Below are 18,213 nucleotides of genomic sequence, written 5' to 3'. Positions count from 1 at the left end.
ATACATTTGTATATTATATTTAGGTCAATGACAAAATAGAGTTTCTATGATAAAGAGTTATACTTTTTTCAAGAGAGTTTACATTAAAAAATGTCAAGTAAATGTCAAATAAAAATTAACAGTCACTATTTTCAAAAATGTTTTTATACATTATAATTAAATCATATCAGACTGTATATAATTAGATATGCATTATATATAGTTTTTTTAGATCAAGTTTTACATTTTCTTTCGAGGTAAAATGTATTTTAAGTCATTATCAGTGAACAATTCTTTTGAGCAGAGTCTTTTCAGTTAACTGGATGATGAAACTGAATGATTCATTCATGAAAATGTACTTTCATGGTGCTTTTTTTGGGTTACTTTTGGATGGAAAAGAGTTGCGTGAAGTAAAAATATCTACTTTTTTCTGTTCCACAGAGGAAAGTCATACAGGTTTGTAACAACATTAACGTAAATAAATGACAATTTTCATTTTCATTTTTTCACTGTTGCTTACCCTCCATCCTCCTGAAAGCCTTCAAGTTCATCTCTTTGCTCAGCCAAGGTGGATTCCAAGTCCAGATAACTGCCATTATGAGACAATTGTAAAGCACAGTCATCGAGCTAAGAGAGGAACAAAATGAAAAAGACAGATTAAAAGAAACATTCATAAGCAACATGAATCAAAGTTCCTTCTTAAAATATATATAATTATGATAAAACAACATTACATCCACATCATAAATACATATTCAAGTAAACCATCAGTAATACCATCAATAATATTTGATATGCATGACATCAGGCTGATATCATGCTGAGCCTTGACATGTCAGCTATGTGCTTCACAGGAATGCACCACCATTTTTTTATTCATAACATCACACAGCTTCATAAACTGTGACAAACCACACTCAAACCACACTCCTTTCATGCTCCGATTCATATTTCAACTTAATATCAACTCTTTGACACAGATACTGTAAAACACTGGGTGCCATTAAAGCTTAGAAGTGCTTAAAGTCATTATGCTGTCATGTTTCTACACTACCTTCATTAAAGGGCGTGTTATTTCAAAACGTGTCAGATTCATTTTAATATCTCAACTGAGGAATCAAAAGAACTTGTCATAACTTTAACGTACTCTTATTCAAAGCATTCAGGCTATCTGATTTATAGAAGTGTTGTGAGAAGCCCATCCACACTATTTGGAGATATGCAGCAGTCTAGAGAGGTCTGCTCCGTTGGAGGCCTGCCTGTTTGTTGACACTCAATTATGGCCCAGCGATGGGATTTGAAACCTCCCAGGGGGCTGTTGCCAGGCAGCAGCGTGAACTGTCAATCAACGTGTGAGCAGGGTCACCCGCGACTCTAAACATGCTAATTACACGCACTGTTCCCAGTTGACTCCCCCCAGCCCCAGATCAGGCCTTTAAGCCCCTGCCTGGCTTACCAAGCCACATCCAGCCCCAGGGACAGGCAAGAATATCTTTCATGCGTTGGTACCAAGTGGAGTTTACTTTTGCCAGCATGTCTAGAATACCACAGTGGTCTTTGCTGAAAGTCTCTGTCCCCACCTGTATCTCTGGAATCCTACTAGTTTTGATTTGCATCGCTGTATGAAAACACATGCTTGGACAATTGATCTAGCTAAAATTACCATAAGGTTACTTAAGGAGAACTATGTGCAATAGTTAGCATGTCTATTTAAAGCTGCAGTCCGCAACTTTGTGTTAAAGATTTACAAAAATTATATAATGAGAATATACAACATGAATCCATTTTCCAAACCGTGTTTTTGTCTTATCCTGAATCATTATGGTACACTTATAATAAGTGTTTATATTCGGACTATTTCAGATCGGACTGGTAGGACTCGCCGCAGAGTAATCGCAGTAACTGCGTGACTCGCCATAGACATACACAGAGAAAAGTAGCTCCGGCTATGATGTTCCTCCGCAAGACGCTTGCAGTTCTGTTTATTAACCGTTAGAGGGCCAAAAATCGCGGACAGCAGCTTTAAAGGGATAGATCACCCTCAAGTAGTTCCAAACCTGTATGAATTCCTTTGTACTGCTGTACACATAGGAAGATATTTGGAAGAATGTCAGTAACCAAACAGATCCCCCATTGACTACCATAGAATTTATTTTCCCTATTATGGTAGTAAATAGGGGGGGGGGATCTGTTTGGTTACTGACATTCTTCCAAATATCTTACTTTGTGTTCAGCAGAACAAAGAAATTCATACAGGTTTGGAACTACCTGAGGGTTAGCTTAAATGTGGGGTATGGGATAAAATTTGTGCCAATGACAAAATGCAGTATCTACGATAAAGAAAACACAACTGAATTTAAAACACATATGCCAAGTTCTAAGAATGTACTCTGTATTTGAATTGGTTTTCATAAGTTTAAAAACAAAAACACTTTTTATATGGGAAACTTTTATTCTATTTTTAAGAAAGTTTGCAATTAATGCCTCATGCAGTAATGACATAAAATCATAAAATCATTATTTAAAAAAGTGTTTAAAGATTTTTAAGATTTTTTTTCAAGGATAAACAGTATGTTTTACAATCCAGTGAATTATAAATGCGTTAATATCATAACTTTTTTTTTGAGGGGGGGGGGGGGGGTCTCTCCATATGACATTGCCTTTCATTTAATAGTCAAAAGATCTGATTGTTTTGGAGACTTGTTGACCTTGACTTCTCATAAAGGTCATTTCCTGTTTTGTTTTGTTTTGTTTTTTCTGCAAGTTGGTTGCACCACACGACTTGGCAATGGTTTTTGTTTGTTTAGTTTTTTTCCAAATATAATTTCTTTTCAAGAATTTCCTCTTCAGTATGATAGTCATAGAGTTCACTCTGACATTTTCCATTGTGATATTTCCAAAGAAATATCACAATGTATTTTAATTCAAAAATTAAAAATATGTTCATTATAGAGGTGGTGTATTCAAATGACTATGTATGAATTGTATTTTAAATATATTTTTGAATTAATTAAAAAATCTGCACAAATAAAAAAAATTGCATCATGTCATTGACCCATTTATATTATAGGCTACATGCTACCCTGAATGGAGCACCTTGCCCAAACCTGACTCTGTCGGGAAATAATTACAACCTCTGAAACTATTAATCCACCCCAGAGTTTTGGTCTATGTTTTCCATAAAGCCACTATCTACGTTTTTTCCTCTATATAAGTTGGGCAGCACTGAGATAAAGACGACAGACTTTTGAGCAGATTGCAAATGGCCCGGTAACAGGATTACTGCTCTTCCCCACCTCCCAACACCTTTGACTGCATGTCGGCTGCGAATTACACACCAGTGAACACCATTAGGTGTGGCAGCTAGAAACCTTAAGCCTCTTTTACACAGAGATTCCAGAAAAGTTGTTCCTGTAACTGTTCTGGTATATTGGGATTTGTTCATTCACACCGTCAGAGCTTTCTTGTATTCTGTGCTTGCGGATTTGACCAGATCTAAATGGCTGACTATCGAATTAGGAGCAGAAAGTCTATACAAAAAGGGAAAAATGAAGACAGCAATGGGTGCAAACTGATTTGCTGAAAAATGTTTCAGTTGTTCTAGGATTGTGGCGCCAATTTGCACAATATTCAAAACATTCTACTTGTGAATTAAATCTTATAACGATATATATATTTAAAAACATCTGTTTTAAAAATTAAAAATCAAAAATATTTGAAAAATAAAAGATTTAAAGTAAAATAATAATAATAATAATAATAATAATAATAATAATAATAATAATAAATGACCAGACTTTAAGGAGTTTTTGTTTTTTTACATGATGTCTGGCCAATTTTTTTTCCATTACATTTTGAAAAGATTTTAACCTACTGTAAGTTGGACATTACGCTTTCCTTCATGTGAATATTCCAGGTGTGCATATTAGGGATGTGTCCATATTTAAAAAAAAAAAAAAACTTGTATAAATGTCTAGTCCACTAATCATCTTAAGAAAGCTCTGTATAATTAGTTTCAATTTAAACTGAACCTGATCTGACGTGTTTCTTAGAGGCATTTACATATGTGTTCTTGACGAAGCAAAACAAAATGGAACATAATGTTCAAGGCGTGTTTTTAAAAGTCAAACTATTTTTAACTTGACAAAGCTCATGGCGGGACAGTCAAAAAAAAATCAGATGATGTGACTCAATAACCAAAATTGTGACAATGCGTATGGCTATAGAGGCAGTGATTTTTTTGACAACAGCCCCGGTTGGATGAAAAGTCAACATCATGACCAATTTGTGAACATGGAATACACCGTTTAAAAAAAAATCCTAAGTTGTAAATAAAGTTAATAAAAACAAATTCTGACAGTAAAAGACATTACAGAAAACATTTCATTTCAACTTGACTGGTTTTCAGATTATCCATTAACAGGCTCTGTCACTCAATTTCCTGCCACAAATCACAGTAATTTAATTAAAAGTGGAGAGAAAGAGTGAACTGATCGAGCGAGGATGCTACTGTAACTGGTAAAGGCATTAAGGGTTGAAAAGCTTTGATCCCATGACCACTCTATTCATTTCAGAGAGCTGGTGGTGCCCAAACATCATGTTATGTTGGAGAAACGACACACAACATGTGGTCAACCATGGCAACGATGACTACACTGCCTCATCTTTCTACCTCAAGGGTCTTCATTTACTATCATCCATGAAAGAATGCCCAACTTTTCTTGTGACAACAAGCTCAGTGAGGCATGACACTAGAAGGAAAAGGATGAGGGTAGTTACAAATAGAGAGAGTTTAATTTAACATGTCCTTAAGATAGAAAGAGTGCTACATAAGATTACAGCCCAGATCTGAAGCTCACAGGAAATCCAACCAAGCAATCCAAAGTCGGACTATATTTAGGGCACATAGACCTGGTAGAGGCTTGTCTGGTAGAGATATAGGTGGGGCGTGATACGATGTGAAAGTAATCATGACAAAAAAAATGAAAGAAAAACAAGGATATTTCACTCATTCTCATTTCATTTATCATTCTTAAAGCCATTTACAGCATGAAGGAGGCATGAAGTCAAAAATGACATAACTGTCCTTAAGAGCTTATATTAATGTAAACCTTAAATTAGTTTGACGGATCATTCGGTACAACCCAACAAAGTAAATAAAGGATATTTAATTTAAGAATAATCAATGATATTTGTTAAGAAAAATAATAATAATGATTGTATATTAAAACATAATGATTAAGATGTGTAAACTTCAAGGTGTAAGAAAAAAATGTTTTTTTTTTTCTTGATGGTTACACCACATGACAAATTATTAAATTAATTTTTGATAAAAAAATAAATTTTACAATTTTTCAAAAATGAATGCAAAAATTACATATCTAAGAACTGTATGAAAAACCAAAATGACAGTTGTTTAACGTTCAATATACAGCTATGTAAAAAAGGATTTTAGGCCAATTAGATTTCAGGGTGGGCGGGGCTGTGTAGGGCAAGGCAATGAAAACAGAAACCCATATACCGAGAATTTAATTTTTTATTTTTTTTTTGTGCACAGTGCGGTTGCTTAAGTTGGGAAAAACAGAAGAGAAGACTAACAGAAGTGATATCGCAGGTTTATCACTTGCTGTCTTAAAGGGATAGTTCACCCAAAAATAAAAATTATATCATCATTTACCTGTATGAATTAATTTCTTTCTTCTCACAAAAGAAGATATTTTGAAAAATATGGGTATGATTTGCAATTGATGGGCTCCACTGACTTCCATAGTATGGGGAAAAAAACACTATGGTAGGCAATGGGACCAATCAACTGTTTGGTTACTGACATTCTTCAAAATATATTCTTTTGTTTCCAGCAGAAGAAAGAAATTCATACAGGTTTGGAACAACTTGATGAGTAAATGATGACAGGATTTTCATTTTTGGGTTAGAGTTGTCAAAAGTACAGACTTTATACCAAATCAGTACTGAAATTTAAAAAATGTGACGCTTTGAGAGCTGTTGAGCGGATTCGTAAACACCTCTGATTGGCTGTTGTGGTTGACGCACTCATCGGATATGTCAGTGATTGGATTCCATGATCAATACTTCAAAAACATGTTGTAAATAATCAATGACGCTTCATTCACTGAGCACTTACACAGATACACTTGGGAGCGTTTGAAAGCAAGCGTCTACCATGGACTAGTCTGCTGATAGACACCTGCTTTCAAATGCTCCCACTCCCGCTTTCAAAACACTTTCAAATTTAAACACTTCCGTGTGCTTTCAAACGCTCCCATGCGTTGATCATTGTTAGCCAATCACAGACATACCCAATGAACGCGTCAACACAGTAGCCAATCAGAGGTGTTAACGAATCCGCTCAACAGCACTCAAAACCTCACATTTTTAAAATTTCAGTACCAACTGAAATTGGTCAGTACTTTTGACAACTCTATTTTGGGTGAACTATCCCTTTAAGAGCGGTTCTGTTACAGAATAGACCAGGGATTCCATTAAGATTGGAACATAGTGTGATAGTTCACTCAAAAATGAAAATTCTGTCATCTTTTGACAGTCATCTTCTGTCATCAATTCATTTTCATTTCTGAGTAAACTTGAACTCATTTTATTCTTTCTAAAGTAACAAAAACTGATCCTGAATCATCTCATAACTTCAGACTCCGTTAGCTTACAATAACTCAGACTTAGATCCAAGACTAAACTCTTCCTTTTAAAACATTGCAAACATTAAAGTGCCTGATACCGCTAGATATAAATTCTCAGGCAAACATTATATATAGCCCATTATGTTGTTATAAGACCCTTATGTTAGACCCTTAAACTAAAGTGTTGCACTTCGTTCTCGAGCCAGAACTCCCTTGTCTTGGCTCGAGAGTTGTAATGTATTTACAACTTCAAGAGGCAGAAAGTAGATTGCTTCCTAAGAACTTGGCAGGGTAATTGAGCGGGGAAAAAACATTTTTGGTTCATTTTTTCCTCTTTTTCGCGGTCTCCAGCTGTGCTCCATCTTACTCAGATTGACCCAGATATTTCATTGCAAGGGACCCCGTGCAGGTACTTCAGATTAGTCACCCGGCCGGGAGCGAGTCGGGGACACCGATAACAATCAGACGGATGCGGCCTCCGGCGTGCTCGCTCCGGTCGGCGCTGGAGTTCCAGCGGTGGGCTCCGTTTCATGCGCTTTCATGTCAGCTGTACCGTGGATCAATCAGACTGCAGCAGCTAACAGCATTCCGCTCTGCCGCTGAGCTGACTGCCAGGTGCCTTGCATTACTGTCAACAGACGGTGAGAGGGTGAGGGCAAGCTTTCACCATAATGTGCTGGTGTTTCTTGGGAAACAGTCACCCTTCAGTGGTCTTCAATGGTCAGTTCTATAATCTCACTCTCTCTGTGCCCTTCATCGAGTGTTTCGTGAGGCTCACAGTGATGGTGTGAGATTTGCCAGCCTTTCTTCAGAATGACATCAGCCCCTTTAACAGGGAGGTGACTGTATCTGAAAACTCATTTTCACTCATTTACCACTCTTGTGACTGGAACACACGGTCTAATTACAAAAAAATAAATAATGTAAGAAAAACAGAAGAAAAAAAATTGATTGTTATAAGAATTTAGTTTTTTTTTTTTTTTTTTAGTATAAACTAAATTCACAGTTAAAGCTAAAAGTCACAGAGCTCAAGAGGATTGTGTGGGTGGCCCAAAAAATGAAGTATTTAACTTTTATTAATTTAATTTTATATTTATAAAAGTACATTTCTATTTTTAAATGGATACTATTTGCATACACATTTTATTAAAAAACCTTTTTAAGTAGCTTTGCTAAAATGTATTTTTTTAATGTATGTGATATGTACTTTCTCAAGTAACTGAAATTTAGTAGATATTTAAGAGATAAAAAAATTATTATAACTTACTTTTTACATCTTTTGTCAAATGTTAAGTTCTTTATTTCTATTTTAGTTCTTTATTTATATTATCTGTAAATTTCTATTTTTGAATGTTTACCACCAATATATATTTTAAAATATTAAAAATATATTATTTTTTACATTTTTATCATCAAATGATGAATTTTTATATACAATGTTGAGTCTTTATAAAAGAAATTTTATTATATGTTGTATTTAAATGTATACTATTTACATGCTTTATTTACAAGACATTGACAAAAATTAACATTTGATGGATTTTATATGGGTTTATTTTTCAAAACATTCAGAATCATTTAAAAAAAATAAAAAATAAAAAAATTAAAAAAAAACAATTAAAGGCACAATATGTAAGATCAATGTCATCATACCAGCGTTACCCTTGATTTCCAGGTTTTATTTTGTAGAAACCATGGAAACACCAAAGACACTGACATATTACGTGTTTTATTAGACAGGTGAGCAACTGTCTGGATACATTCATCGACAGAAAACTAATCATGTTATATAGCTCAAGATAGCAAATTGTTTATTATCTAGTTTTCTTGATTTACCGTGATTACCATGTTTTACCATGCATTATATCGATCTAGCTTACTGCAGTATGCAACAAGTGTCTTGAAGCAGCCGCTGAGCGAATGCACAGAGTATCATTATAACAAATTTGAACACACAAATCTATCTAAAATGATAAACAGCGCTGCTTTACCCCACATACGCTTGACCGGAAGAAGCGAAAGCGCTCGTCTACACCATAATAAAAGCTCCACTGCTCTCGATACGTGTGTCGCACTTGTCTGTCATTAGCAATCGCTCCAGCGGCCTCGTTTCGCTCCAACAGTTTTCAGCCACACACTGTTTCATACTACAGTAATGTTAAGAAATCTAGCTCATCCATGAATATTATTTCTTCCCTAGTCTCGTCGGATTCTTTTCCACCGGCTGTAGATGTGATGACAACACCTCCCATGATTCCGCGAAATCAAGGCGTCATCAAGCTACGCCTTTGTTTTGAATAAGCAACCTCTAGAGGTGAAAACTACATAGTGTGCCTTTAATAACTTATGTTAGCTGAGGGGGAGAGGGGGTTCAGTGCAAGTTTAGCTAGCTTAGCCAAGTTGACACAGAAAAAGCACAAATTATAACATTTACCCGATTGGGCAAGCGACTGAACTCACCCTAATAACAATATGTGAATATTCAAAGTATACAGGTATGGTTAAATAAACAAGCTCCAGGTTAAACAGTAGCGCAAAGGATTAGAGCAGTAGCAAAGGCTGCAGGCCTGGGAGAGCAGCTAATCTGAGCGCAGAGCTCCTGGATTAACAGTATAACTGATGGTTCCCCACCCAGCAACTGACCCGGTGACCCTGTGGTCATGAGGATGGAAAGCCGGGCCTGGCCTTCCTCTTCCAACCACAGAATACAGCACTGGCAAGCAAGCACAGATCTGGGGATGTCCTAAAAATAAGAGTTCACTGGGAACTAGCATCGCTTTCCAAATCCACACACAAAATTTCATCCTCAATTTCAGCTCCAAGCTCAGTTTTAGCCAGTGTAGGAAGGGAATAAACTTTTCTCATTCAGAAAAGTTACTCTTTTTCAGTCACCACAGTCACCCTGACTGAACTCCTCAGGTCATGGCGAATAAAATATAAAACAACATCCTCCTAACTGCAATGTAGCATATTAACCAAGTTGCTTTTATTAAATCTGTGGACTGTGAAACCGACAGCGGTCTGCGTGTTCCAGAAAGTCTGTTTCTACATCAAAGGCGTAATTAAATGACATAACAATGTGCAGCGGCAAAATGAATCACTAGTTGACATGCTTCAGCCACTTGATGTGTGTTAGCAATAAGTATTTTTGTGTTTGTTTCCATTTTAAAATTATACCAGTGTCTGTGGTTGCTTCCTAAATAAGCAGCGCCCAATTAGCAAACATGTTAAGAAGGGTTTGTCACATGTATGGGGACCACAACAGCAATCATTTGTGTTTCAGAGGCGTGCGAAGCCAACGAGAAACGTGGAGCTTTTTTTTTTGCAGACTCTGCCGAAAAATACAGAGGAAAAGTCACTGGCCTGCAAAAACCTCAACTCTGCATAACAATGTGTAAGGCTAATCCAGAGTTCAGCCGCAGATGTGAAGGGCTAGCCTATATTTTACAGCATTTAGCATAACTTCTCATTACCAGACTCTGTAATTTCGGCAAAATTCATGCGCAGACAGAAAAGGCTTCCCGAAAAAAGTAACTCAGTGAAGACCCGCATCCATCAAGCGTATGAGTGAGAGATGTGTGTGTGTGCAAGTGTGTATTTGTGCGTGTGTGTGAGAGAGATAAAACAGAAAGTGAGAAATGTCTTTTTATCAGATTATTGAAAAAAGATGAAAAGTTTCTGTCCTTATCACAGTTATTTATCCTAATGTAAATATGTGAATTTTACTTCTGTAATGTATTCACAGTGAAATAAGATATTCAATGAGAAAAAAAATGACTGGTGACACTTGATTTTATCCATCAAGAATTGATTTGGTCACAAAAAGTGGGCTTTAAACAACAAAATAATGCTTTAATAGCTATATTTGGCTGTTGGTTAACATTATCCAATAGCCCGCCTGGCCTAAGTGACACCAGCAGACAGTCAAAGTTGTTTTAGATGAACTACATTTTGATTAATGATTACAAATTTAAACTTTTTTTTTTCCTTTTGGAATAATATCCAGTGATAAATTGTTCACAATAAGCAAAAGAATGTGCTCTATATTACTTGATCAGTTTGGTGGAAGTTTCAATCTTCTGCAATAAAGTAGCATTTGGATCAGATGTTTTACAAATGGAGTATGCCCTTTACTAGGACTAATCAATCTAGAAACAAGATAACTAAACCATCTGAAAATACATTCTATCCAGTAAGGTCAGAACGTATCACAAACCATAACACTATATTTTGGATGACACACTGACAACATTTCACCAGTTTGCACTGCACATACTAGTTACCTTGAAAAATATATATTAAAAGGCACAATATGTAAGATTTTTGGATTATAATATCCAAAAACCACTAGAATGGTGTTATATTTGTTGACTTGTGTACTTAAATTAACCCAGATGTTTCCAAGAATGTTTAAATCAAGAGAAATAAGCAATTTAACCAGGACACGCAGCCTATCAATGACATAATGCCTGCGTTCCCTTTGATTTCCGGTTTTATTTTGTAAAAACCAAGGAAACACCAAAGACGCTTTAATATATTGTATGTTTATTAGACAAGCGAACAACTGTGGATACATTTATAGACAGAAAAATAATCATTGTCATATAGCTCAACACTGTTAGTCTTACTGTTTGAATCTCGTTTTCTTGATTTACCGTGAGTACCATGCTTTACCATGCCTCAGAGAAAAACACTATTTTGTGAAGTAGCTAAAGTAGCATAATCAGATGCAGCTTTATTTTAGTAACAGTAATACAGCATTTTATCCATCATACAATATGTTTTAAAATTAATTGCATGCCATTTATCAACACAAGCCATCCAGTATTTATTAATATGATATATTCTAATATCAATGTAGCTTACTGCAGTGTGCAACAAGTGTCTCATAGCAGCCACCAAGCAAACGCATACACTGTATGTTATAACACATGAGTGTGTTGAAAATTATATCTACTATGATAAACAGCGCTGCGTCACCCCACATACACTTGACCAGAAAAAGCAGAATCTGCGGCATAATAAAAGTTCTGCTGCTTGAGCCGTGTGTCGCGCTCGTCTCACATTAGCAATCGCTCCATGCTCTGCTTCATACTACAGTACCGTTAATAATCTCATCCATGAACATGATTTCTGCCCAAGTCAAATCGGATTCTTTTCCACCGGCTGTGAGGTGAAGATGAGGTGATGATTCATCAAGCTACGCCTTTGTTTTGAATAGGCGACCTCTAGCGGCGAAAAATTACATATTGTGCCTTTAAAAATTCTTCACTACAAAGTGACTCCAACTAATCAAAACCAACAACAGTGTCACACCATATGGCTCATGTTTCTCACTGCACCCGGAATAAACAATTTATAATGCGGCTAAGAACATGTCTGTATATCTTACATATAAATATTATAATTAGTCTTCATGTTATTCAAGTATGAACAGACAAATATGTCCTAAAACAAGTTCCAAATTCTTGATGGAATTGTTTGATAACTATAAAATACTCTACTAATGCACTTTTTGATTAACATCATAAGTTACGACAGCCTTGTATGACACCATGGACACATAATAAAACATGTCACTCTGTTGCTCTTTGCTGTAAATGAAAATGACAATCAAGACAAAGATGGACTGTGTTCAACTGAATGAATCCAACTGGCTCATTTGCAGGCTGATGTTAAATAGCATGCCAGCTCATCACATCCCCTTTCCTCCGTGTGTGTGTGTGTGTGTGTCTGTCTCTCTCTCTCTCTCTCTCTCTCTCTCTCTCTCGCTCTCTCTCGATCTCACTGGTCACCCATGCAGCTCTTTATTTCACTGATGCTTTATTTTATCTCTGAGGTTCCTTATACTGATTGCTTAATTGCAATAAATCTGGGAAAACAAACGATATATTAAGAGTATATAAGAGTTTAAATCACATCTCATGTTGTTAATCTGCTAACAATTTTAAACTGAAAATTGTGTAGAGGAAAGTTGAATTTGCTGGCCTGGGACCATCTGATGCACCAGGGAAAACTCCTGAGGATTCATTCCTTTGCTGGATAAAAGTATCTTATCATAATGGAAATACTCAGATTACTTGTATGAATCATAACTACATTGATCATACTTTGGAAAAAGGTTGTGAACAAATTTGGCCCATAGTCTGCATTTTAATTACAATACTGTTGCTTTCTTAGACTGGATTAGTGCATTGTGGTGCACTGGCAACCCCAACAGCCTACTGTACTGAATCAAATATATTTGTCATTGATATCATATTTGAAATATATGACAAATGCCTGAAACAAACATAACAGTAGGCTACACTCTGCACTGGGCACCAGAAAAAAAGTGACTTTTGAATTTAAAGTTCCAGTGGATGCGGTTTACTGAAAAATAATCCTTCAGATCTGGTGCCTTCAGAAGTGAACCGGATCTTACACGATTGAACAGGTTTTCTTTCAAAATACAGGTATGAACTCCAATTTTGAATATACATGTTTAGATCTGTACTTATGACACAAATTATGAAAATATGATTGCTAAAACGTTATCGGCGTTAGAGTCTGAATTGCAGTGTCTGGATTGAAGGTGCGGTCTCTTGAGGGCAAAATCCAATTTTTAAAGGGTTAGTTCACCCAAAAATGAAAATTCTCTCATTTATTACTTCCCTCATGCCGTTCCACACCTGTAAGACCTTCGTTAATCTTCGGAACACAAAGTAAGATATTTTAGTTGAAATCCGATGGTTCCGTGAGGCCTCCATAGGGAGCAATGACATTTCCTCCATTAATGTACTAAAAACACATCTAAATCAGTTCATGTGGTTCAATATTAAAATTATAAAGCGACGAGAATATTTTTGGTGCGGCAAAAAACAAAACAAAATAACGACTTATATAGTGATGGCTGATTTCAAAACACTGCTTCAGGAAGCAGCGTATCGAATCTTCTGTTCGGAGCGCCAAAGTCACACGATTTCAGTCGTTGGCAGTTTGACACGCGATCTGAATCATGATTCGACATGCTGATTCATAACGCTCCGAATCTGTGTTTTGAAATCGGCCATCACTAAATAAGTCGTTATTTTGGGGTTTTTTGGCGCACCAAAATATTCTCGTCGCTTTATAATTTTAATATTGAACCACTGTACTCACATGAACCGATTTAAATATGTTTTTAGTACATTAATGGATCTTGAGAGAGGAAGTGTCATTGCTCCCAATGGAGGCCTCACGAGCCATCGGATTTCAACTAAAATATCTTACTTTGTGTTCCGAAGATTAACGAAGGTCTTACGGGTGTAGAACGGCATGAGAGTGAGTAATAAATAACAGAATTTTCATTTTTGGGTGAACTAACCCTTTAATAGTGTAGCGATATAAGAAGCACAGCACATTGGTAAACACAGCAAATCCACATAACTAAATGGAAGGTTCCATGGATGTTAAAGATTCTTCATGGAACCATAAATGCTAATAAATAACCTTTATTTTTAAGAGTGTATTTGAATTTTAAACATACTAGGCCTATATTATAACTTCATGTTTTGTTCAAGTTATAATATAGTATGTTGTGATGTTTTGTATTCATCCCTTAATAGAGCTTAGACAGATCAAATGATATAATTCTTTATGAATTTTGTCCCATATTTGGACTACAGAATCAACAGTTCATGACGTTTTACTGAAAATATGTCTATGAAGACATTCAGTCATAAGGGTCATTTGTATGAAGCAGTACAAAATTCTAATTATAAAATAAAAGTCAAATAACTAATGAGCACCTGGACTTGTTTATCCATCTGTTGGAAATGTTTCGTCATTTATAAAAAGTGGCTTAGGGAACCGTCTTAATGATTGGGATTGAGTGTGAGTTGCAGAAATACTTCCATGCATGTTTGTTTTGGAAAGGTTAGTACTTCAAATTGCAGAAATGGTCCACTCACAATGAAGCAGATGTGCTCTAAAAGTTCCATTGATGACTGGTAGTGGGTGAGTCACATTTACTTTTATCTTGTGAACATTCGCAAACCAACAAATGGCAACACAGAGTTGACGCTCACCTGTTTGGAAACCACAGTCTAACTCTGAGTACACAAGAGAACAATAATGTTCCTATACAAACAATAGGAAGGTTTGGCCCCTCGGAGGACCCTTTTTATCTGAACGTTCATCACTGACAGTGCTAATGACAGCTGAAGATTCCTGAGTATATAGACATGGCATGCTCGAGCATTCAGTCCACCCAAGTATGGCCCTCAGCTGCTGTGCATTCCTCTAAGACCACAATAACAGCGCTTCTAAAACCTGCTTAAGGGATAACACTGTTTATGTGGTGGAAATGAAGCAAGTTTAAGACAACAATTATATCTTATACAGTTGGAGAAGAACCTTGATTGTTTTGGGTCATGCCTGTAATGAAGGAGAGCTGGGTAATTTAGAGGTGAGGTTTATTACAGACTGTGAGAAGAGACAGGATGTGAATATCCACGACATCAACGCCAGCTACCTGTCATTCCTATTATGACATCGGAAAATTGATTACTCATGACTGCTTATAAACAATATAGTAGCAGCTATATAGTTTTGCTATTGACTGTCTCTAAATAGACCAGCATAACTAACTATTCCAGCCTGAAAAGATGTGTTTTAGAAGCACTGCCAATAACAAACAGGACACCACCTTGGTGCAGTGCGGAGTAAGACGCACTGAAGTATCCTGACATCATATCACTTCTTCCTAACAGTGCCTTTGCACTGCATAAATGCTATGGCAAGTCATTTTAACATTAAACCTTTTACATTCACTTGTATTTATTTTTTGTATATTTTCAATTACACTGAAGAAAAATGAAAACATCTAAATTAACTAAATTAATATTTAAGTCAAAATGAGTATTTAACATCACAGAATCAACAAAAATACATAGATTTATACCATCAAAAAATAGCTCTTTAATGTAACAATTGCAGGTTACCACTTTTGACGGTGTACTAGCTAACCCAACAGTGACTAGTATCTCTTTAGATTAGTCATTAATACTTTTTAGTCATTATTACAGTAGTGACAAGTAACTATCATTTAGTTTTGATAACTATTTGCTGTTTTTGTCAATGATTTTTAAATTGAAACTGGTATTTGAAGTCTGAATTGAATAGTTGATATTTAAACCACAGTTTAAATATCAACTATTCAATTCTGACTTCAAATACTAGTTTTACTAGTAACATTTCATTAAGTACTAGTATTTTTAGTTACATGTAATTATTTTAATAGTTAATAGTGTCCATTCCAAGTACTCGTATAATAGACTTGTACGCATTTATTAACACTAATAAATTAGTAAACACTTCTATCTACTTAAATTGCTACTAGTAACATTTCTAATCTAACTAGTTACAGTTGTTTACAAATTAATACTAAGAATAGCCACTCAATAGTTATATTATACCAGTCTACTAGAATGCTATTTGTTATAATGTGCTGTCTAATGAATATTTGAATAGTTGCAAGTAACTAAAGAACAAGTACTAGTATCTAATAAAAAAAAAGACATTCTAGTTACCATTAGAGTATTTCCTTTGAATTAAAAAGCCATAAATAAAGATGCTGCTAGTTATAAGTGTTAGGGAATAAATGTTAAAAAGGCTTGCCATATAACTGCATGATGCCCTACAGAATTACTGCAATAACATTATTGCAGTGCATCAGAAATAGATGTAAATACATCTAATAAACAGTCATGTAAAGAGAGTGAATAAAACTATGTTTGCTTTAGGGGTGTCATACCTTGTGTGGTGCTTTCAGAAGTCTGTGAACTCCAGCGATCTGATTGATGAGCGGAATATCCTCTCTGAATGTGAAATGTGGGGGTCTGGTCGGCTCCGGAAAATTTGTGCTATTAAATGGATCAGTATCATCTAAGAACTGCACCCTGCATGCAAACGTAGCCATGATACATCCATACACGTCGATTTGGTAAAAGTCGGTACAACAACAAAAAAGTATACCGACTAAAAATCCTTCAGATCAGTCGCAGCGTAAAAGTGTCAAAAATCCAGGTACACTCCGTCCTACTCCGATGTCCTCTGCTAGTGTTTAGTGGTTTCTATATTTCTGCAGTAGTTTATAGCAAGAGAAGGGCCGGTAATATCCAAGGGCATGTCGGGCAGGCAAGGTGCTGAGGCAGACTGCTGCAGACGGGACGGGACATCTACAGCCTGTCTGATGTCTACAGCGATGCAGTACGTGAGCGGGACTGGGGGACTCCCTCCAGTCACAACAGTGAAGGTATGAGTGAAAGAGCCGGAGTTTTGGCGACACCTAGAGGTGGAGTTTATATCACAACACGGCGCTTTTATGCTAAATTAATCGTCCATTTATTATTTTTTCCCCTTGGGAAAACGTACACTTAGCATACTTTAAAAGAAGTGTGAACTGAATGTAATTTTTTTTTAAACAATTATGTTATTTACAATTAAATGAAAACGTAGTATGTATTTCATAATTACTTCTATTGTCTTTGAAATCTGTTTAAACTGTAGCCATGCTGTCGAATGTACTGCCAAGCATTTGGCAAAGTATATATCAAATGCATAGCCTACCATATTCGTAAACTTTAAAGTAAAACCTTTAATTTGGTGGAGTGCACTTTTTAAGTGAAAGTAAAAAAGTTTTTTTTTTCTAGGTACACTTAAAAAGAGTTCAACCCAAAATGAAAATTCTGTCATCATTTACTCACCCTCAAGTGGTTCCATCCAAACCTGTATGAATGTCGTTCCTCTGTTGAACACAAAAGAAGATATTTTGAAGAATGTCAGTCAGCAAACAGTTGATGGGCCCCTTTGACTTTCATAGTATTTTTATTTCCATATTTCCATACAGTGGAAGTCAATGGGCCCGATCCAGTTACCCATATTCTACAAAATATCTTCTTCTGTGTTCAACAGAAGAAAGAAATTCATACAGGTTTGGAACCACTTTAGGGTGGGTAGGCCTAAATGATGACAGAATTGTCATCTTTGGGGGAACTATCCCCATAAATGGCGTTTTATTTCATATAATATTGATAAAAAAGGCCACTTGCAATGATGCTCATAACCGACACCGAAATATCCAATCCAAAGCTCTTTTCTTCCTATATTAATTATTGTTTAAGTATCCCATTGCTCAAGTCTTGTTGCTCGTGATGTGTGGCGAGGCTCCCAAACTTCCGTATTCTGACGTATTTTGGAGGAGTATATGTGGCGCGAATCAGATTTAAACTAATTGACCACCTGTTCAGCAGTGTCCAGTGGTTATTGTGATGCCGCCAACAACTGACGCTAGGTGGCAGTGTAAACGAACAGAACAAATTTAAAACTTTTTTTGTTTTTTTTAATATTTTAATAACTCTCAAATATTGTAGTAGGCCTATGATTATCTTATCCAAATTAACTGCCGCGGATCTATAAACGTACAAGACTTTATGAATAGACTACTGTAATTATGTAAGTATATGAAATAAACTACATAATTAAAATAAAAAAGGAAATTGAAAGCACAAATGTATGTAAATATAAATATAGTATAATGAATAATTATTAATGAATAATA

At 35.8% G+C, this 18,213-nt stretch overlaps 1 protein-coding gene across 4 annotated transcripts in view; it reads right to left on the bottom strand.

Moving 5' to 3' along the window:
• fhod3b (formin homology 2 domain containing 3b) overlaps positions 1–16,809 on the bottom strand; it is a 214,824-nt gene extending 198,015 nt beyond the window's left edge. For all 4 annotated transcript variants that reach the window (XR_010896554.1, XM_067402384.1, XM_067402374.1 and 1 more), the window contains exons 1-2: positions 16,408–16,809; positions 500–606 (exon numbers count right to left, since the gene is read on the bottom strand). Coding sequence is in view for 3 of the 4 variants with exons in the window: in XM_067402384.1 (XP_067258485.1) it covers positions 500–606; positions 16,408–16,572 (272 nt within the window). In the remaining variant the exon portion in view is untranslated. The remainder of the gene's footprint in view (positions 1–499; positions 607–16,407) is intronic.
• Between the last annotated feature and the right edge of the window lie 1,404 nt (positions 16,810–18,213).

Source organism: Chanodichthys erythropterus, chromosome 2, assembly GCF_024489055.1.
Source record: "Chanodichthys erythropterus isolate Z2021 chromosome 2, ASM2448905v1, whole genome shotgun sequence".
In the NCBI taxonomy this organism is placed as follows: domain Eukaryota; kingdom Metazoa; phylum Chordata; class Actinopteri; order Cypriniformes; family Xenocyprididae; genus Chanodichthys; species Chanodichthys erythropterus.
Note: the sequence above shows the minus strand (reverse complement) of the source record. Positions and strands in the feature narration are given on the sequence as shown.